Raw genomic sequence first — 22,384 nt, forward strand, 5'->3', positions numbered from 1 at the left:
GTTACCAAAATAAACCCATCCCGCTGCTTTTCCAGCTTCCCCTGGGCGGGACGCGCCGAGCCGAGCCGAGCCCCCCGCGGGTGCGAGCCCCCCGACTCTCCGCCGGGCCTGGGCTGAAGATGTAGCCGCGGCCGTGCACGCGATCGGTCGGGTAAGTGAGGGGTGTTGATTAGCGAGCCCCGGGCCGGCCGGGCTGCAGCCGGCGGAGACCTGGGGACCCCAAGAAACCCCTTCGCAGCCCCCCACCCCCTGCTGGCTCGGGCTCGGGGAGCGACTGAAACTCTGCAACAATCTCCGCTCGGGCTAGTTCCCCTGTCTCCGGGGTCTGCAGGGTTGCAAGGTAATAGGGTGACCAGAGAGCAAGTGCGAAAAATCAAGGGGGGGGGGGTAACAGGAGCCTATATAAGAAAAAGACCCCAAAATCGGGACTGTCCCCATAAAATCGGGACAGCTGGTCACCCTACAACCTAAAGAGGTTTCAGACTAGCAGCCGCGTTAGTCTGTATCCCCAGAGAGGAGGAGGCCTTGGGGCACCTTAGAGACTAACCCATTTATTTGAGCATTAGCTTTCGTGGACATCCGATGAAGTGGGTTTTAGCCCACGAAAGCTTATGCTGAGATAACTGGGTTAGTCTCTAAGGTGCCACAAGGACTCCTCGTTGTTTTAACGTAACGAGAGAGACACTATGTGAAGCAAAGAATTTGAAAGTCAGCAGCGCCTGCTGTGCAGGATTGGAGGGGGAGGGGGGAGTGTCTAAAACTCTGTGGTTTCAGCCCCCCCCCCATGCCCCTTTTGTAAATTGCAAACATCCAAAGCTGGGGGAGGGGTTAGTGCTGTGATTGGGGAGGGGCAGCTCCTGGCAGGTTAAAGGTTGGAGAGATCTTGATAGGATTGGAAGGGACCTCGAGAGGTCAGCTAGGCCAGTCCACTGCACTCAGGGCAGGACTGAATACTACCTAAGCTAGGAGAGGGCAAACTATGGCCCGCAGGCCAGATCGGGCCTGTCAGGGCTTTCAGTCTGGCCCACGGGGTTGCCAGCCCCGTGGGGCTAAGGCAGGCTCCCTGCCTGTCCTGGCCCCGCACTGCTCCCAGCAGCAGCTGGCACCACGGGAGGAGGAAGGGCAGAGGGCTCTGTGCGCTGCCCTCATCTGCAGATACTGCCCCCTGCAGATCCCATTGGCCGGGAACGAGGAGCCGCAGCCAATGGGAGCTTTGGGGTTGGTACCCACAGGTGAGGGCAGCGCATAACAGAGCCGCCTGTCCCACCCCCAGGAGCCACTGCCAGACATGCTGGCCACTTCCGGGAGTGGCTTGGGGCCAAGGCAGGCAGGGAGCCACCTCCGAGCTGCTGCCACCCTGGAGCCGCTGGAGGTAAGCGGTGCTGGGCTGGAGCCTGCACCCCAACCCCTCCAGCACCCCGCACCTGTACCCCCTGCCCTGAGCCCCCTCCCAGACTCTGCACCCCCTGCCCTGAGCCCCAAGCCCCCTGCTGCATTCTGCATCTCTCCTGTACCCCAACCCCTTGCCCTGAGCCCCTCCCACACCACAACCCCCTGCCCCAGCCCTACATTCATGGCCCTACATACAATTTCCCCACCCGGATGTGGTCCTTGGGCCAAAAAATTTGCTCACCCCGGATCTAGACCATCCCTGACCAGGTGTTTATCTAACCTGCTCTTAAAAATCTCCAGTGATGGAGATTCTACAACCTCTCTAGGCAATTTATTCCAGTGCTTAACCACGCTGACAGTCAGGAACCTCCCTTGCTGCAATTTTAGCCCCTTGCTTCTTGTCCTATCCTCAGAGGTTAAAAAGAACAAGTCTCCTCCTCCTCCTCCTCCCATGTACTTTAAAACTGTTACCATGTCCCCTCTCAGTCTTCTCTTTTCCAGACTAAACAAACCCAGTTTTTTTCAGTCTTCCCTCATAGGTCATGTTCTCAAGACCTTTAATCATTTTTGTTGCTCTTCTCTGGACTTTCTCCAATTTCTCCTCATCTTTCTTGAAATGTGGTGCCCAGAACTGGACACAATACTCCAGTTGAGGCCTAATCAGCGCAGAGTAGAGCAGAAGAATTACTTCTTGTGTCTTGCTTACAATGCTCCTGCTAATACATCCCAGAATGATGTTTGCTCTTTTTGCAACAGCGTTACACTGTTGACTTGACTCATAGTGGACCACAAGCTAAATAGGACCCCCAGATCCTTTTCCACAGTATGTTTTCCTAGGCAGTCATTTCCTGTTTTGTATAGATTCATAGGTCCTGATTATCTATCTATCTAGATAATCATCTAGCACTTACATAGATCAAGATCTCTAAAAAAATATGTATATTTTGGGGCTTCTAACTCCATTTTTGTGCCTCTGTCTTGGGCTCTCATTATGCTCCAGAATTAACTGCGGCAGGGTTAGCACAATTCAAGGACCCAGTTTAAACACAGACGCCAACTCTGGAAACCTCTCCATGTCGCCAGTCCCTAGCCCGGTCCCACTGACATCACAGCTGGTTGTAGGATCAGACTTGTAGTTTGCTCCCCTGCAGACTGTAAAGTGGAACTCAGTCTTAACCGAGTTTCCTGATGCAGCTGATTCTGACAGCAGAGATGAGTGGCTAGGCACCGATCCTGTGAGTAGATGTAAATGTGGGGACCGTGGTACCAGAACAGAACCCCACTGGGCTTGTGTGACCTGGGAAAATGAGTGGTCACTTTACCTTGAATGGTGCCTTACAATATGTGCTAACTACTTATGCTAAACAATCTGTCCACCTTGCATTTAGCTGTGACACTGGGAGTACGGTCTTGTCTACACGTACATTTTATAGCACTCTAACTTGCTGGCTCGGGGGTGTGAAAAATCACCCCCCTGAGCGCAGCATGTTTGAGCGCTTCAGAGCGCTAGTGTGGACAGGCTCAGAGTGCTGGGCGCTCGGAGCTATTCCCCTCGTGGAGGTGGATTACCGGGAGCGCTGGGAGAGCTCGCACGTGACCACACTCGCGCTTCAAAGCGCTGCCGCGGGAGCGCTCGCACAGCAGCGCTTTGAAGTTTCTAGTGTAGACGTAGCCTACACCTTTCCCAGACCTGAAGAAGAGCTCTGTGTAGCTGGAAAACTTGTCTCTTTCCCTAACAGAAATTGATCCAATAAAAGATATTACCTCACCCACCTTGTCTCTCTGGCATGAAATGTGTTAATTAACATATTTCAGAGCATCTCCCATTTTTCTAGCCCATTGGTTTAAATGGGACTCTGAGAGGGTCCTGAGGGGGGTTGCCTCTGGGATGGTTTGTTTGTTTGTTTATATATATATATATATAGTTTAGTGATAGCCAGTTTCTTCCATACAGTTCTGCCCTGGTGTTGGGCAGCTACTGGCTGAGCGACTGGAACGGCTCTGCTAGAAACCTCTGCAAGTTCCACTGGGAAAACTGAGTCCTGGCAGGTTAGTGCACTTTGTGGTGGTTTTCTGGGGAGAGGGATCCCCTGAACTCACATGGTGAATGGAAATAAGCATGATCCCTTTCAGTGCAATGGGAGGTACAAGGTGGCTCATTTACTGTAGGGCAGGCAGGGCAGGTTGGGGGCCCTGGCCCACCATCACCCCAACAAACTAGGTTTTGTAAACATTCCAGATCATCAAGATGAATGGGTGGAGGGAAACCTGGACTTTGCTGTTTGATGCTGGAGAAAGTGATTTGCAAGGCTGGGTTGATGGAGCCGGAGTGCATATTGAGGCTCTGTGCAACTGACTTCCCTGGAAACCCGTCTTTACAGGACAGGAAAACTCCAGCAAGATCCACACACAAAGACTGGATTTAGTATTACAGCTGCAGCGATTTTGGTGTCCATTCTCACTGTCTGGGAAAGGCAACATTAATTATAGGACATGGGGATGTGTAGGCTGTAGGGGAAAAGAGCTGATCTGGTGTGTTTGGCTCAGAAGTGTTTGCGTGGGAGGGGATAAAGATGGAGAAGCATTTCCCCTTTGGGGAGAGTTTCCCTACAACTGCAGCCTTTATTTTCTGAAAATATACAAGCAGTAGCTCACTTCGCTCTCTTGCTCTCTCTCTCTTTTAGGGCTCTTCAACCATGGCGTCTCAGGAGGCTGTGGATACATCTTTTTTCTCCCTAAGTGGTGTTAGAGAACGGATGAGGGAGAAGAAAAATGGTGCTTTAAAGACTGCAAAGCTGAATGCTTCCCTTGTATCAAAAATCAAAACAAAAATAATAAGTGAGTGTCTGTTGTTGTATTATGAAAGCACTTCGGGGCTCATATCAAGATCAGGGTCCCACTGTGCTAGGTGCTGTACATGCAAGTAGTAAGAGAGAGTCCTTGCCCCAAGAACTTAGTCTAAATCTGGAAGAAAGTATTACCCCCATTTTATAGTTGGGGAAACTGAGGCACATAGAGGCTAAGTGACTTGCTCAAGAACACTGAGGAAGTCTGTGGCGGAGCTGGGAATTGAACTCAGATGCCCCAGCTCCTAGTCCAGTGGCTTGACCACAATTGAAGAAGGCTAGGTTGGATTAAAAAAACCTGCCAGGTTTAGAGGGGATGTGAAGGCAACGGTTTTAAAAAAAAAAAAAAATTACAAATGGAATGAAGGGGAAGTTGATAGTAATGAATATAAATCGGAAGTTAGGAATTGCAGAAAAATGATAAGGGACTTCAAGGGACACAAAGAGAACTCAATACCCCTCAGAGTTAAGGACAATAAGGAGGAGGGTTTTTTTGTTTTGTTTTTTTAAATATATGAAGAACAAAAAGAATCTTAACAATGGTATTGGTCCGTTACTAGATGGAAATGGTAGAATTATTGGTAATAATGCAGACACATGCTGTGATTCATGCAGGCAGTGGGGCCTTGGCTGGTGTAGATTTATTCTGGTAGCAGGAATAGGAGAGATTTAATGTAATATCTTACTTTTATTTTGGCTGTAGACAACTCTTCTATAGTTAAGGTCTCCTTAAAACGCAATAATAAAGCTCTGGCACTGGCCCTCAGTGCTGAGAAGGCGACTAGCCAGAGGCTCGTCTTCGAGAAGATGTTACTGCAGAAAGAAGTGGAGCAATGTCACTTCCAGAATGCAACGCTTCGGCAAAGACTCTATTTTCTGGTACTGTGCTAACGCTTGAACTTTGTGGTTGTGGGGCAGTCACAATCAGTGCCACTACCTCTGTGGAGCCTAGCCAGGAAGAAAAAGAATGTAACTTAATTTTTGCCATCAAAACATTTCAGAATTTACTAACTTTTTTTTTTTTTAATCTTTTAAAAAAATCAATCCAAACATAGTATTGAACCTGGGTCCGGTTCTCCCTAGCAGCTGTGCAGGGGGACAGTTACAACTCGGTCCGCTTGTGACATAGACTAATCCTACCTATGTGTCTGGACTGAAATACAACCCTGAACAGAGCAGAGTGATGACCCGGTACAGGCACTTTAAGATGGGATTAGGTCACGTCTATACTGCAAGTGCAAACTGTGCTGATGGTGGTGTAACTGCGTCCTGGATATGGTGGTTTAATAGTTCAGGTGGCCCTTAGTTGTCCTCTGTAGTCCCAGTCGAGATGCTATCTCAAGGGAAGATACTAGGTTCCTGAGGGCTTGTCTATACAGGGAAATTGCCAGGGGATAATAATTCTGGTATAGCTGTGCTGGTCAGTTTCCCCATGTAGTCAGGACTGAGGGCTTGTTTCTATCAGACAAGACATGCAAATTGTCCAGGCGGCTAAGTTCTGCTCGGGGGCTTGCACCATGCCATCACCTGGGTATCCACGCCCCTTCCAGCAGTGCGGCATTTCCCAAATCTTCAGGGCAACCAAACCCATTCCCTCCCCCCACCTCTTCCATCCCACCATTTATTGTCAAAGGGCCTACCCATAATCTGAGCATTTTACTTAAATGATGATACTCCTCCCTCTCTTTTTCTCATATGCTCTGAGCAGTGAAATAGCTAAGTGTTGCTATTTAAACTATAATCTGTTGGCACCCTCTGAAATTACTGGGGCTGGTTGCCCCTCTCAGAGCTGTTGTTCCGGGCAGCCCAGGCTCCCTGCACACTCAGGCATGCTTTGCTGCGTCGGTTTGCAATTGGATCGCGTTTTATCACTTTTCATTGTAACCAAAGTAGCCTGAGACTTGTTACCGGTGTGTAATTCCTGAGAGCTTAGTGTCTCATAGGGTGCCCTTGTTCCCCTGTCGGGCTGAGCGGCGCTGCTTTCTGCTCCCAATATTAGCTTCTCTTCAGCTGTGTCTAGAGAAATTTTAAAATCCAGCCTTGTAAAACATGACTTTTCTGATGCAGAATAAAACCCTCAAGCAACTGGAAGCCTTTCTGAATGGTAACCTGCTGACGGCCATTAAGATGAGCAGACCTTCCGAGGTAGGTGGTGGGGCTCTGAGTACTTGTGTGTGTTTGGGAAGGAGTGAAATATCTGTGGCTCCTGTCCAAGGGCTGCGCCTCACGTCGTCGTCTGGAAATGCTACCTGCTTACTCCGCACAGGACCTTGATTTTAGCTATATGGTAATGGCAGTGACCAAATTAAAGGGCCAGGTTGCAGCCAGTAGCTTCTGTTGGCCTTGAGGTAGATTTTTTTTTTTCCCCTTCAGATGAATTAGCTCAGCTGAACTTGTTTAACTCTATTTGAAATTGCCAGTTAACACCACTGTGGGCCCAGCCCAATACCTCTAGCTCAATTTTAGCAGGATGAGTTACAGCGTGAAGGTCTCTGATGCCTGGTCTACACCTAAAAATTAGATTGACCTAGCTCCATTACTCAGGGCTGTGAAACATGTCATGACCTGTGTGATGTAGTTAGGTCAACCTAACCCCCCATTGTAGACCCAACTAGGTTGATGGATTAACTCCTTTCGCTGATGTAGGAGGTGTCTAGGCTACAACTGCAGCACCATAGTTATGCTGCTGTCGTGTAGACGTACCCTGAGCTAAGACCTCGTCTAAACGTACAAACTGGATCTCTACCGGCATAGTTAAAGTGCTCCAAGCTCCCCTAGCGTGGATGCACTTATAGCTGCGTAGCCTATTCCCATGCAAAAAGGGGAGTAAGCTATACTAGTGTAAGGTGCCTTTATACTGGTATAACTGTGTCTACACTAGGTTGTTGTAGTTTAACTATGTCAGCAAAATATCACCTCCCAAACGACATAGTTACACTGGTGCAAAATCTGTATGTAGAGCAAGCCCCTGTATATATCTAACACCTTTCCAGGTTTGGCACCCTGGGGGAAGGCTGGCCATACTCTACCCAGGCTCCAAGCTTTGCCAAGAATCCCAGAGGAGCTGGTTGTTTGCTAAAGAAATCTACCTCTTTACAGAAGGGACCATCTTTTGGTGTGTGTTTGCAGAGTGCCTAGCACAGTGGGGTCCTGCTTCATGACTGGGGCTCCAAGGCGCTATGGCAATACAAATAGTTAATAATCAACAGTGGCAGTATTTCCCATGTGGAAATTTGAAATGCCATCATTAGGTTTCAGAGTTGACACCCCACTGAGTTGAACAGGCAGGATTCACAGACCCCTTGGAGCTGCTACAGACTCAGTGAGATCATATTGCATCTCTTCATACTGCGAAGATAAACTTCCCAGTTATAAGGGCTGGAAACTTTCTCACCTGAGAGAGGCTAGTGCAGCCTCCCAGTACCGTCTCATTCCTGGCTTGTTCTGTTTTACTTTTGGAGGGGGCAATTTTGTATGAGGGTCTTTAAAACAATATGTATAATAGATATAGATAATCCCAGTATTACCATTTTCAATGTCAGAATGCTCAAAAGTATCTATGTATTATATAAAGTGCCAGTGTGTAATTTCCCACGGGTTGACATCCAAAAAAATCCCTTCCATAAAACCAAGATCAGAACTTGCGCCGCTCCTACACAGTACAGTGTGCTTGTTTATTACAGAAACCTTAACAGACCATGCCATTTTCCCACACTCTAGTACCGGTCAAGTTCTCTGCCGTTATCTGAGAGACAGAATAACACCATTGCTGAGGGCAGCTGGCCTGATGAGCTCACAGATGCACAACTTGGGGTCTCTCCACTTGCTAGGTAAGCCTGAAAATGTTTAAATGAGGCTAAGATCATGTGTGTAACTTTAAACATGTCAATTCAGTAGGACTGTCCATGTGCTTCACATTATATACGTTTCAGTGCTTTGCTTGATCAGGACTTAGGTTTGTAAAGCACCATGTGTCTTTGCAGTGCTGTATTATTAATCAATAATGCCTATTTCCTTGTGTGGTGCTTCTCATCAGTAGGTCTCAAAGCACTTTCACAATGGTCAGTATCACCCCCATTTTACAGATGGGGAAACTGAGGCACAGAGTGAGTAAGTGACTTGCCCATGGTCACCCTGCAGGCCAGTGGCAGAGCTGAGACTAGAGTCCAGGTCTCCTGAGTCCCAGTGTAGTGCTGTCTCCACTAACTCCTACTGCCTCTCTGTGCTTAAGAGTAAATGCTTAGCTGTAACCCACGCATGAGTGTTTTGGGAAATGCCATTGCAAATGTGATCTGTTCTTAAAACAGCACATCTGAAAATCTGTTTCTTTCTTGTCGTGTCCCAAGTTCAGGTCCTGGTATAACCCCAGCACACTATCATTCGAACCTCTGTCCTGGATGGCCCTGCTTCCATCTCCCTTCAGATTTTGTTTCCTCCCACAGAGGCTGTGCCCCAAGAGACACATGCTTTCCCACCTATGTGGAATGACCGCTCAGCAGGGATCAAATCTGGCCACGCTGGCACACGATCCTCTTTGCTTCAGCACTGTAACCATTCAGGAAAGCGCTTCGGCACATCCTTTCCGTGACGGACATGCTGAAGTGCCGTCCCAAGTCGGGGTGGATTTTGGTGCTGTCCTGAAGCAAGGCCTGGAGATGCGTGATCTGCTCCGTTACCGCTTTTCCTTTTGATCACCTCTCTTTGCGCTGCAGAATGACAGCGATGCCAATGAGGGTCCCGGTGTGCGAAGTAGATGACGGGGAGAGACGCCAAGGCGGTAGCTCCACGGGCGTGCAGACGTTCCCGCTAGGGCTCCAGACATCCGTTCCAGAGCAGCCGGGTAAAAGCACAGCCACCACCTCATCCCGGCTCGTTGAGGAGCCGTTAGCAAGCCGGGAGAAAAACGGGCAGCGGTCGAGCGAAGGTGGTGAACCGGAACCTGCCTTTCTTGACTCTCATCTGATTTTTGGAGGTAAATTCCATCTTTGTCTGTTCTCCTAGGACAACTGTTGGAGTGCTTCAGTGCAGTACAGGCTGAACAGATGTGCATTTAACTCGTCCGCTTGGACGCTGTGGCTGTATTGGTGTCGTGGGAATACTAGTGGTAGTGCTGGAACAAAGCTGGGGCTGCCTAGGACACCGTGGTTGTTGCTGTGCTACAAACCAGGAACACCCCTGAACATCATGGCTACGGTAGAGACTGAGCTCTCCTAGGACTTTCAGTAGCAATTGCTACAGTGTGGAAGTGCTTAGGGAGAGGATTATGGGCCCATACTTTGGGATCCGACCATTTTGTGCCAAAGACTCCCACGACACACAGATAAGCCTTTCTGATTCTGGTTCACGTACATTCCAGCCAGTTTATGACCATACAAACCATGAGAACTTTGCCCGACGCTGAAGAATTGAATCTCTGTCGTCAATGTTGTTCATGGTTTTGTCTTACTGATGTGTTATTTTCGAATGCTTCTGATTGGGTCACGTGCGCTTTGTTGCCATTCAAGGGTCTAGTTCTACCCTAGGCTGGACCAACTTTGTACGGCGGTGACACACAAAGGGTACGGCTGCCCGGCAGTCGAGAGGCACAGCTACGCGTGTCCATCTCACACGGTGGTAGCTTTGCTCGAACTAGCACGCTCAAAATAGCAGTGGTGCCACAGCGGCATGGGTAGTGGCCCGGGTTAGTTCCCTGACTACATACCCAGGGCCCCGGGCGGGATTGTACTTGGGTGGGCAGCGTGTCAGGTCTGCCTACACGTGCTGCAGTGGCATCATTTAGGGGGGAGGGCTAGCTCAGTGGTTTGAGCATTGGCCTGCTAAACCCGGGGTTGTGAGTTCAATCCCTGAGGGGGCCATTTAGGGATTTGGGGATTGGTCCTGCTTTGAGCAGGGGGTTGGACTAGATGATCTCTTGAGGTCCCTTCCAACCCTAATAATCTATGATTCTATGATCTCCTGAGTGCAGTGTAGACATACCCTTAGTTAACGTGTGTAGCAATATTTTCCAGCAACTGACTTTCGCCCGATGGCTGAATTGCCTTGGATAACGAATCCTGTGTCTCCCCGGCCCCACCCTGTATGTGTGAACAGCGCCTAGCACAGTTGGGGGCCTGGTCCATGCGCTACCACAATACAAATAATAACATTTTTGAACCTCCCCAAATACCCGGCGTGTTGGGGTCTGGGATCGTGCTTTGGGCCATGCTCCTGTTTTGAGGAGAGCTAAATAAGCATCTTTGCAGCACAGACAATTTGTTGAGTCTCAGAAAAGCACAACCGTGTCTTATGGAAGAGATGCCACTGTCTGTCCTGTGGGGTCCATGGTAATGTGAGAGTCACAGATATGAGTCGATGAGATTTTCTGGTGCTGCAGAAGGTGATTTGCTGTCTGCCATGTTGACTTTAGGATGATATGTAGATTTATATATATCTATATTTTTTTTCATTGTAGAATCCTCATCATGTACCGCACAAAGTTCTAAAAGTTTCCCAGTATCTACTCTGGCTAATAATCTTTCTCTGCCTCAATGTGAGAAGATTACAAGACCATGTAGTGATAGTGTGGTCCACCTGCATGGACACGTAACTGAAAGGAAGAAACGTGTCACCGTCTTTATGACGAGCACCCCATCTTCTGCCATGGACGTACACCTAGATATCAGCTCAAACCGTGCCTCGAAATGGAGCGTTGGTGAGGACAGCTGTGCCAGTAAAACAAGCATGCCGGTCAAATTGAACTCTCTCAATCTCTTGGATTTGCCTTCGGAGCCCGATAGCCATCCTAAACCAGAATCCCCAGATAAAGGGATTCCCCGTGACCTGCTGCAGCCTGAAGAGACTCTGTGCGATGCTGAAGTGGATCATAACTTCAGCCGAGTCGCTGAGTTTATTACATTGGAAGCCAAAAGTCAAAGTAATGGCCAAGCCAAAGCTGATGAAACTACAGTTGTCAAAAAGGTCCGCAAGGGCAAAAAGAAAAGAGATGCACTTAAACTTCAGCCTAAAAGTAGTTCGGACGTACTCCGTGAAGAAGAGAGCCCCCCGAGTTCTACAAAGGTATCCAAGACGGAAGGCTTGAGCGGGAGCAAATCAGAAGCGCACAAGCCCGCGTGGCAGACTCCCGGGGATGCTGTGGAAGAGGTGCCGTTACAGACGAGCAGCGGCTGTGCTGCGGGACAGAGTGATAAAGCCAAGGATTGCAGAAGAACGCATGTGTTGAATGTAGGGCAGTTGAAGAAGGTGGAAAAAAAGGTCTTGTTACCACAAGAAATAAATCGAGAGTCTTTTGCTGAGAGACTGAGTAGTATGGAGAGCCAGTTCCGAAGTCCACACTCTGCCTCGTTAAGTCATAAAGCTCCATTAGGCCCTGGTGCTCCTCAAAGTCCCCCGTGCTTGGAAAAACAGGGCTCCAGCATACTAGCTTTGCAGCAGGATTTGCTGGGTGCGAACGTGAAATGTGCAAAACCAAAAGCACCCAGGAAGACCATTAGAATGAGCAAAGCAGATGACTGCAGTGAGGAAAATGTGCAAAGCGGTACCAAAATGCCAGAGGCCAAAGCAGGCAAAGCTGAATGCCAGGCTAAAAAAGGGCAGAAGAGCAAGAGAAAAATGAGCAAAGAGGGCAACTGCAACCCTCAGAGAAGTGAAGCAGAGACTTCTGGTCCACATGTAGACGTGCAAAGTGTGGATAAAAACACCGATAAGGATTCATCAAGTAATACCAAACCTAGCCGGAAAACGTACATTGTGTCTCTTCCCGATCTTATGGGGAGCTCAATTCCTGTCCTGCCAGGTTTAAAGGGGGGTGACATCGCCTGCTCTGAGCGTGTTCTTGAGAGCAAAACAAACAAGATCCAAAAGGCTCAGAGAACCTCAGCTGTTCAGAGCAATAAAAAACAGAGTAGCAGCTCCATAGAGGTGCTGGACAGAGTCGCCAAGGGTATGAATGCTGATTCCAGATCTAAGACTAGGAGAGAAACCTATGTTGTTGACCCTCCAGAGGCTCACAATGAAGGCAGAGAGAGTTTTGCTTCTGAGACTAGAGGCGTAGCAGATTCTGCCTTCAGTCAGGCTGATCCAGTGGAACAGAATTTTCTGCCTGTTACCGTTTTCAAAACGGAGCCAGATTCCTACCTGGAGGCACTGATCAGTGAGCCAGGCGGGACGAATTCCATGATGGGAAATCCAGGCCATATTGATTTCTCCTCTTCAGCCTGTTCTGAAGCTTTGGCCTTCAACCTCTGCAGCAAAAGTCTGCCACGCTTGGAGCCCCCGACTGCTGCAGACCACAGAATTGCAGACAAATCCTCCGCTCTGCCGAAGAGCTCTGCGATCGTTAAAGAAAACGACACCGAGCAAACGTCGGGAGGCAGTTGTGGGCGGAAGAAAGCAAAGGCCAGTTCAAAAGACCCTTGCCAAAGCGCAGCCTCGCCAGGAACTGGTAAGTGGCGGGGTAGAGGTCGAGGAAAGGGATTACTGTGAATGATTAGCATATTGCCTGTGTAAGGGAAAGGTGGAAGTGATTATACTGTAGTACAATAAATGCTCTGATCATTACTATTTCAAACACAGGTTATGTATGAATCTTGGGCATTTCTGCTGCCTTCTGCCATCTGAATGCCAATTGCAGAAAAATAAAAGTTCTACTGAGTTGGGGCCTGATTCAGAGCCTGTTGAATTCCTTGTGAGGCTTTCCATTCAGCAGGTTGTGAATCCGGCCATTAGCCCTTCGGAGACATTACCTGCGCCTCGATTTGGCTTCAGTGACTTGGGATTTCATTTATATTTTTGCAAGACTCTCTGGATGCTGTTTTGGTTGCGGGCAGGGAAAGGCTGAGGACCACTGCTACGGGGATTTGTTCCTTGTGCCTCTTCATCTAGACTGTCTGGCAAGATGTTGATCACTTGAGCAGCTTTTAGGTGGAGAACAATATGAACGAGCCCTGATCAGTGCCTGCATTGTCTTTGCAAAGAGCTCGATAGAACTGGCCGGGAGATGGGCTCTGGCATGCTTTAAAGCTGAGTGGGAGTGTTGCTGTTGCCTAAAGATGGTTTCACTGCAGGATTAACACGAATTACTCAAGTTCGCCTCATTTGAGTGAGAGCGGCCGCACTGGCCAGTAACATCTGAGCCCACCCCTGCACTGTGCTTGCTCCTGTGTGGCGCTGACTTGTAGCGACACGTTCCGTGGTTTGCAGACTGCAGGAAACCGAGCCGCTCAAGGAATTCTTTCCCAGTGAATTGTTGGAAAACTTGTCTGTGCTTTCTGGGCACGAGAGGGAGGAATGTGGGATGGCTGCCGAGAACCAGCACCTTCTGAGTCGTGCTAGCCTGTGTCCACACTGCAGAAGTGGTTGGGTTAGCAGCTGATGGGCTGCACTCACTGGAGCGTTAGCCTGTGCCCCCTCGTGGGCCGGCCCGCTCGAGTTAAAAGCACCAGCTCACTTGAGTTCAGGGGGTTTGTTTGTGGAGGGGACTCAAGTTAGGGGCATCCTTTGAGTTATAACTTGAGTTGGTTTTGCAGTGAAGACAAGACCCGAGAGAGAGACTAGAGCTGGGATGTTTGAAGAGAACTCAGCATTGACTCCTGTTGAAGTCAGTCACAGTGGAGTTAAACCAGTGCTGAGCACTTTTAAAACTCCCCCTCAATTGGGCTGAGATGTGAGCCCCTTCAACCTAATGGGCCCTCAGAAAAAAACCACATTTTATCCAGACTGTGGCTTCATCCATAATGCTGGCCCTTTGCAGAGCAATCTGTGCTCGTGGGAACTCCACTTGTTCTCCTTGCTTTGTTGGGAAAGCAGCAGAACGCCAGCTTTGCTGGAGAGAGATTTAAACATTTCTCCAACCTGGGGGAAAATGCTCCAACAACTTACTGCACCTGCTTCCTCTTCTGACCCTAGTAGGGTTCTCCATGCTCTGGGTCGGTGGAACTATCAGGAGTTAATGGAAGCAAAGAACAAAGTCGCAGTAATATGGGGTCTTTGTAGATTCTTCCAGAGTTAACCCAAGGGTTTAGCATTTCTGTGCCTCTCATAGTCGGTCTGATAGCTCATGTGCCCCTGTGAACACACACAGGATGGATCTAGCTGCTTAGACTCACGGGGACACTCTGAGGCCTTTAAGGCAAATACTGCACTGAGGGTGATTAAATGTTGCAACAGAGTTTTTATTCCCATGTCTCGTGCATTAAAATGAGAGGCATAATTTTGTATAGAAATACACACAAACACCAAGCCAGAGGCTGCCGACACGCTTACTTGATAAGGGATCCTGCATCTCCAGTCATCTGGTTCGTTCTGAAATGTGCCCGTTCCCCTCACCCAGACAATGTGAACTCCACATGTGGAGTTCAATTTTAGCTCCCCATCAGCTTTCTCCCAGTCTCTTGCATTAGAGGGCGTAAGGCATCTGAAGAAAGGCAAAGTTTAATAGGCCCAGTAGTTTAATTATGGCTAATGGGGCCACATGCAGCCCTCATTCCACTTGTATAAGCTCCCACTGATGATCTGAGCAGGGCTGGGGAAGATGTGCACATAGATAGGAGTCAGTTAGGGGAGAGGTTCTGTTACTACTGGTTACTCTGCAAAAAGTTGTGGAGTTTGTTTGTTCCTGTAGCATTTCAAAATCAGGCTGGTTTGAAAAGCAGAGTGGACTTTGCAAGGGTGTTTACTTGTAACTGGAGGTCTGGAAGTAGCTGATTTTCCCCCTCCCATCCCCCAGGCTTGCTAATTTCCCTTGGGAAGGTTTTCAGTAGATGCTGCAGTTACATCCGGGTTCCATAGTTAGCTCTGCAATTCTCCCAGCTACTCCCTTAGCTCTCACCCCCCTGCTGTGTCTTTTAGACAGTCCCTGCCCCCGGGAATGTACTGTCAAGAACTTTTTGTACGTACAGTACGGCCCCGCTGCTCACTGGGGCTTGTTGGCCCTACTGCAATGAAAAATTACAATATTACAAAATAAAAAAAACTGGCTTTTGAACAATAATCCCGGTTTTGGACCAAAGGGGGTGGAGAAACCTCCCAACCAGTCTCCTGTGTTTGGGGGTGAAGGGAAAAATGTGCCCGATGCAACTTTCAGAGAACTCTGGCTGGACATTACTCATTCTCTTCTCCGCTCGCCGGTGATGTCTCAGGGTGGATTTAAATGGGCTTTGTCAGGGAGCCGGCAATATTTGGAATAAATGCTTTCAAACGTCCCTGTCTTTACAGAGAACAAAGCCCTGCAAGATCTGACCAATGCCAGCTTTCGGTCATCCATCCGTTCAGAAGAGTCTTCGGCACGGCCAACCCGACGGAGGCTGGACCCGGCTTGCTATGCAGAACCGAAACTCAATAGGTCGGTATTGCTAACCCCCCAGCGCCTCCCCCGCACACCTGTGTTCTTGTTGAAATGGCCTTTTGCTGTGTGCCGGCCTCCCCTACTGCTTGGCGTGCTCTCCCCAGTCAGGTGGACTACCCTTCCCTACCTTCATCCAAATCCTCCTAAAACAGCCTTTTGCCCACAAGACGTGAGGGAGGAACCAACAGAGCAAAACCCCCTGGCTCCATAAAATGTGTGTCTGCCTAGATGGACCCTTACACCTGTTCTTGGCTCTCTGAAGTCAGTGGGAACTCGCTGAGTTGAGAGTCTACCTGCGTGATCCCTTTTCAGGATCGGGCCCTTCCTGAGCAATTGTCTGTTCCGTATCGGTTTGTGGCATCCACTTGTATCATGTTGAATTTAGGCCACAATCCTGCCTTGGGATCAGTTAGCACAGATGCCTGCGTGGAGTCCTGTAGACTTACTGTCCAAGAGTTGATGTCTAGCACAACCCTTTGCTAGCTTTATTACTCACCATTATTTTTTAATTGCTGAAATTTAAATCGCATCCCTATACAAACCCATCCCTGTAAGTAAGAAATCTCTAAAGTGTAATATTAAGTAGGTGGAGGGATAGTAGAAAATACAATTCCGTTTCCTAGCTATACAAGGAGTAGGAACAGAAAGCAACATTTGTACTTCATTGTCTTCTGAGACATCTGAAGCCATTTTGTATATTAAAGATATTACAGCAAGGGCCATTGATTCAGTCAAGTTCCCATGACGGGTGCCTTGTTTTTTCAGTAAGCAGAATATCTGAGTACTTGCAAAACAGTGGCTGATTTCTCTAAAGATGCTCTAAACACTCAGTGCATCAATCTCTCCAGCCTAGGGGCATTTTCTCATTGCGAGGGTCTCTCTGTTTTGCATCTCACCAGCTATCTTCAGGCCTCGTCTGCACTTGAAAGCTGTACTGCTTTAACAATACCGGTACAGCCATAGACTTACCGCAGGAAGCGTGGGGCTTGAAACCCGGTGACCGAGCCAGGCCCTAGCACCGGGGAAGCAGACAACCCTGCAAATGAAGCACCAAGGCATCTAATACTATCTAAGAACTAAACCAACTCAAACTAACCTAACTACTAAAATTACAGCAACTAATTACACTAAAGACTGCTCAGGTGGTTTTTAATCCAATGAGGGGGCTCCAGGAAACATCACAGGTGGTAATAAGGAACTGAAGGGGAGCGGGGTCGGCAGGGCCCTTTATACTGGCGCTATAAGCACGCGGCACCAGAGGGCTGGAGCAGACCCAACAGATACCACTAAGGGGAAAAATTCCAGCAACTGTGCTCAGGGCATGCACATGTCTGTGTTGGAATGGACATTTGCAAGCACTGGAAGAAGACCCTTCCCTACTGTGAACACGTTTTATAGAACCTTTATACTAGTATGTCTGTCTTCCTTTTGGAGGAGGAATAAGGTTACATCAGTAAGGTGACTTATACTGGTATAACTGTTACGGTAAAAAAATAGTTATATGGGTAAAACTTGCAGGTTTAGAACAGGCGTAAGTTTGACTAGCACTTTAATTATTTGTATTATGATAGTTGGTTAATAATAGTTAACCCTTTTTATTCTGCAGCAAATTGAGGCGTGGTGACCCCTTTACAAACACACAGTTCCTGCATTCCCCTGTCTATAAAACCAAAAGGAAGAAAATGACAAAAGAAAAGGAAAACTCCAAGAGGGTCAAACAGGAAGAAAAATGTCTTCATGAATGACCCACTGCAACATACATAAATGGTCTGTATTCAAAATGATGAGTAAATATTTTTATTTTTCTGTAGCTAAAAATCATCAAATACAACCCAGCGTCAGGCCCCGAATCAGTTTGTCTTGTACTTTTGCTGGGCAGTTTGAACTCGCTAGAGAACTTGGAAGGGAGTTTGCACAATGTATTTATTTTATTTGTATAGTGGAATGCTAAATAAAGTCCGACCATTTTACCTTCTAAAATTCACATTCCTGGTCTCATTCTGATAGGTGGGGCCAGATGAGACCGTGCCTTACGGCCCCTTTGCACCAGCGAGGCTACACCTGGGTCTTCCAATGCTCTGCTACCCACTGGAGCCATTCCAGGGCGGGGATGGGGCAAGGAGGAAGGTGACGGGACCTGGGGAGATGTGGACAGGCTGTTCGGATGCCCCTGCGATTACACATCCCGGTAGGGGCTGTAGTTCGTGATGGGAGTAAGTTCTAGTTAGATGGTCCATGAGCACTGGGCCAGATTTGGTCCAGCTCCACAGCTCGTCAGTCTTGCTTTCTGGCATGGCTTCTCCACTGGGAAGGTTTCCTGTGTATTCAGAATCCAGTGTTTTGTCATAAAATCACAGAAATGTAGGGCTGTAAGGGACCTCGAGAGGTCATCAAATCCAGCCCACTGGAAGGACCCCCTTGGAAGGAGTTCTGCCCTTGTGCAACAATAAGTAAAAGAACAATCTGGGTAAACCACTGCAGAATCCCTGAAAGGCGATGAGTTCCCATTGACTTCCATGGGAGTTGGATCAGGCCTTACATACATCCACTGTTGCTGTATGTCTGACATATATGGGGATTTTTTTAACCATAGAGATGATATAAGCCCTGCTGCTTTAGTCTTCCCACCAGTTTTGTCCTAAGACTTGTTTACTCCCGTTTGGTGTGCCAAAATGGTGTAGTTTTTCTGTGTAGTTTTTGTGCCCGTAGTCTCCACTCTGCAAAACCATCAAACCCTTCCTTGTCCTTGAGTCCTCCTTGGGTAAGTCAATGCTCTGCTGCTTTATTGACTCAAACGCTAGCTGGGAACCTCTCCCTGTCTTTAAGAATGGGGTGTTAAGAGCAGAGGACTTTGTTAACGCTAACATTAAACAAGGTGGGTCTGAGTTAACTGCTTACAAAAAAACCACACCGAAAACCAAAGGCCACCAGCTGTTTTTAGCAAGTAAGCAGAGTGAACTGGGCCTGATTCGCCTCTTTGTTACACGGTTCCTTATCACACTGAGGTCAGTGGAGTTACTCCAGTGCAAACATGGGCCCAGTTCCTGCCTCTCTGACCCCAATATGTGTAACTGCGACCAACCAACTTTGTACTTGTTAGTCTTCCATTTCCAGCCTCCACTGGTTGCTCTATAACGGACAGTCCCAAACAACATTCCAGAAGGGAAGAAATAGCTTCAATATAAAGAAAAATAAGTGCCTCGATGTCATTGCAACACTCACTACAGTCCCTGTGCAGCTCAAGGGCTACGGGCCGAGTAGGATGTCAGCTTCTAGAAAAGCCAGTTTGCAGCTCTCCAGCAAAACTACCTCCCAGGTCGAGGTCATGTGATTCCCTAAAACCTTAGAGCAGATCTGGGCAAAATACAGGCCAAGAACAAAACAAAAAAATTCTGCCCAAAGTAAATGACTGACCACGTGCTTCTCTGAAATCAACCCCCTGGCTGTTAAAATCACTGCATGTGGGGGGATGAATTTAAATAGCATGGCTTTATATTTTAAAAATAGCAACTTTTCTTCTGTCTTTGGAAGGCACACTGTAAGAGGCACTAATCTCTAGTGTCATTCTCTTCCTTCTCATAGTATTCTGTGCTACTAAAGCATCTTTCCAAACGTATTGCTCTGATTACTGCCCATTGCCTATCACTGGCTGTGGTTGCGGCATGCACACTTGGAAAGCAATCACAGATTTTGGACAATACTGCCTTGAGTGAGTCATTCAGACTCACCACACGGTTTCAATTTGCCCAGTAGACAATATAAAGTGTGATGGCCCTTGAGTTTCCTAGTTTCTCAGGGCGTGTCTTCACTGCAGAGTTAACCTGAGCTCTGTCTCAGGTGTTGTCTACACACACAAATCTCTGACTTGAGTGTGGTTGGTGGTGGTGCTTTCAACCTGGGCTAGCTGATCTGCCCTGGGCTACAGGCTTAAGCCAGAGTTTTGCCTACAGTTGGGTGCATAACCCACACATATTGCAGTGAGACCCCAGGTTCAACCATTCCAATATGGTTCAACCACTCCAGTGCCTTCCCATAATTCCCCCCGTGTGCCCAGAAGGACAGACAAGTTCTCCCATAATTCACTGGGCAGGAATCCTACAGCAGCTCAGTTTCCTGCGGTGCTAAGAATCATGGGTTGTCCCCCAGAAGTCCTAGCAGCACACAGGGAATTGCAGCACCGGTGAGCATGCAGTAACTCAGGTAGGGCTTTGCAATGTGCCTGCTAACCCGGCTACCTCTGCAGCGAAGCCAGACCCTCAGTGGTAATGGCCCCTGGGCTAGTCTGCTGGGCTTTGGGGAACCAGTGCTGCAGGGTTTGACCTTCCTGGCTTCCGGGAGCCCCAGCAGGGGTTTCGGTACCTTGGGCTGGGTTTTCAGAAGAGCTGAGCACCACCAAATCTGATGGAGGACAGAGGAGAGCTGTGAGTGCTTGGCCTGCTCTGCTACGGGCCCACCCCTCACCTTATGTGGGCCACCTTCTCCCATCACCAGCATTCTGTGGAGAGTGGCAGGGGTCACTGCTTCTCCCCTGCATGAATGGCTGCAGGGGCTCCCAGTGCTTACCACTGCGGCCAAGATATAGCTGGGGGAGTGGCTGGGCTTTCTACACAGAGCCCCCTTGCTTGGATGGTGGTGGTGAGGGGCCTTACAGCGGTACGGTTTGATGTTAACACCCTGTTCTTCTTCGAGTGATTGCTCCTATGCATTCCAGTTAGGTGTGCGCGCTGCGCGTGCACGGCTCTTCGGAACATTTTTACCCTAGCAACACTCGGTGGGTCGGCTGGGCGCCCCCTGGAGTGGCGCCGCTATGGCGCAGGATATATACCCCTGCCGACCCATCCGCTCCTCAGTTCCTTCTTCCCGCCCGTGACGGCCAGTTGGAACAGTGGAGCGCAGCTTAACTGACCTCCACTTCCCTAGCTACTCGTAGTTTCTCTCGTTCTGTTTACAGTTGTAGTTAACTTTATTTTGTTTGTAGAATAGTATTTATTTTACAGGGGTTCGGGGTTTATCCCCTTCCCCTCACCCGGTACCGGGTCCGATGCCCGGTCCACAGGGTTGTGTAATGCTCGGCCGGCCATAAGCCGCTGCCGACAAGAGATCCTCTCTTAAGTGCCTCGAGGAATCTCACTACACAGATAAGTGCCGCTTTTGTGAGGCCTTTCATCTGAGAACAAAGGGGAGCGGGACTTTCCCCTCAAGCAGCTCCTGAGGGAGGCAGCTCTTGCTCCTCCGCTCTCGGTGCCAAGCGCTGGTTAATCTTCAAGGAGCGCTCCCTCGGCACCGACCGTCGCCGACGTCCCTGCTCCGCAGCTGAGCGCGATGCTCAGTCGGATCGCCCGGCACCGATGTCTGCCACGGCACCGACAATATCCGCACCATTAACTCCGGCCAGGCAAGAGCTGTCGAGTCCGGTGCTGGAAAGCTCCCCGGTACGAACCGTGGTCGAGCTCGCTACGAAGCTGCGTCCGAGCCGCCTGCTCCGCAGCCGAGCGCGATGCTCAGTCGGCTCGCCCGGCACCGATGTCTGCCGCGGCCCCGACAATATCCGCACCATTAACTCCGGCCAGGCAAGAGCCGTCGAGTCCGGTGCTGGAAAGCTCCCCGGTACGGACCGTGGTCGAGCTCGCTCTGAAGCTGCGTCCGAGCCGCCTGCTCCGCAGCCGAGCGTTATGCTCAGTCGGATCGCCCGGCACCGACGTCTGCCGCGGCACCGACGATATCCGCACCATCAACTCTGGCCAGGTAAGGACCGTCGAGTCCGGTGCTGGCTAGCTCCCCGGTACGGACCGCGGTCGAGCTCACTCTGAAGCTGCATCCGAGCTGCCTGCTCCGCAGCCGAGCGCGATGCTCAGTCGGATTGCCCGGCACCGATGTCTGCCGCGGCACCGGCACTATCCGCACCATTAACTCCGGCCAGGCAAGAGCCGTCGAGTCCGGTGCCAGTAAGCTCCCCGGTACTAACCATGGTCGGGCTCGCTAGGAAGCTGCGTCCGAGCCGCCTGCTCCGCAGCCGAGCGCTATGCTCAGTCGGATCGCCCGGCACCGATGTCTGCTGTGCACCGACGATATCCGCACCATCAACTCCGGCCAGGTAAGGACCGTCGAGTCCGGTGCTGGCAAGCTCCCCGGTACGGACCGTGGTCGAGCTCGCTCTGAAGCTGCGTCCGAGCTGCCTGCTCCGCAGCCGAGCGCGATGCTCAGTCGGACCACCCGACACCGATGTCTGCCGCAGCACCGACAATACCCGCACCATTAACTCCGGCCAGACAAAGCCGTCGAGTCCGGTGCGGGAACGCTCCCCGGTACGGCCCGTGGTCGAGCTCGCTATGAAGTGGCGTCTGTGGTGCGAGCTGTGGTCGAGCTCACTATTCCCTCCACGCCGGAAACATTTCCACAGCGAGGGAGTTGCTGGCGAGGGCAGAGCCTGCACTGCCTCAACCCCCGGCACCGCCGGTGCGGGTTACATAGTCAATCGGCAAGCCTGCCTTGATCAGTCCACCCTCCGTCGGCACCGCAGAGCGGCACCGTTTACGATCACGGTCCCGCAGATGTTCTCGGTCCCGCCGATCGAGGTCCCGACGCTGCTCTCAGTCTCGGCACCGTTCTCCAGGTCGGTACCAGTAGTACTCGCGGCACCGGTCAGCGTCCCGCAGCACCGATCCATCCCGGTACCGATCCCGGGCGCAGCGTCGAGTGATGTCAGTTACAGACGCAGACTCTACCATGGGCTTTTCAGCTCCTCCAGGGCCATCCAGACACGCATCAGTGTCGTTCCGTGTGGACGCTTCCTATGCGTAGGACT

At 49.8% G+C, this 22,384-nt stretch overlaps 1 protein-coding gene across 1 annotated transcript; it reads left to right on the forward strand.

The window, feature by feature from the left end:
• The first annotated feature begins 52 nt into the window (after positions 1-52).
• LOC123378388 (shugoshin 2-like) lies at positions 53-17,553 on the forward strand. The gene is made up of 10 exons (XM_045032092.1): positions 53-151; positions 3,347-3,441; positions 4,077-4,230; positions 4,942-5,117; positions 6,306-6,383; positions 7,959-8,068; positions 8,951-9,210; positions 10,690-12,678; positions 15,450-15,576; positions 17,186-17,553. Exons 3-10 carry the CDS (start codon positions 4,089-4,091, stop codon positions 17,322-17,324), a joined length of 3,021 nt encoding a protein of 1,006 aa, XP_044888027.1. The 5' UTR covers positions 53-151; positions 3,347-3,441; positions 4,077-4,088; the 3' UTR covers positions 17,325-17,553.
• The last annotated feature ends 4,831 nt before the right edge of the window (positions 17,554-22,384 follow it).

The sequence above is a fragment of the Mauremys mutica genome, chromosome 10 (assembly GCF_020497125.1).
Source record: "Mauremys mutica isolate MM-2020 ecotype Southern chromosome 10, ASM2049712v1, whole genome shotgun sequence".
Classification (NCBI taxonomy): Eukaryota; Metazoa; Chordata; order Testudines; family Geoemydidae; genus Mauremys; species Mauremys mutica.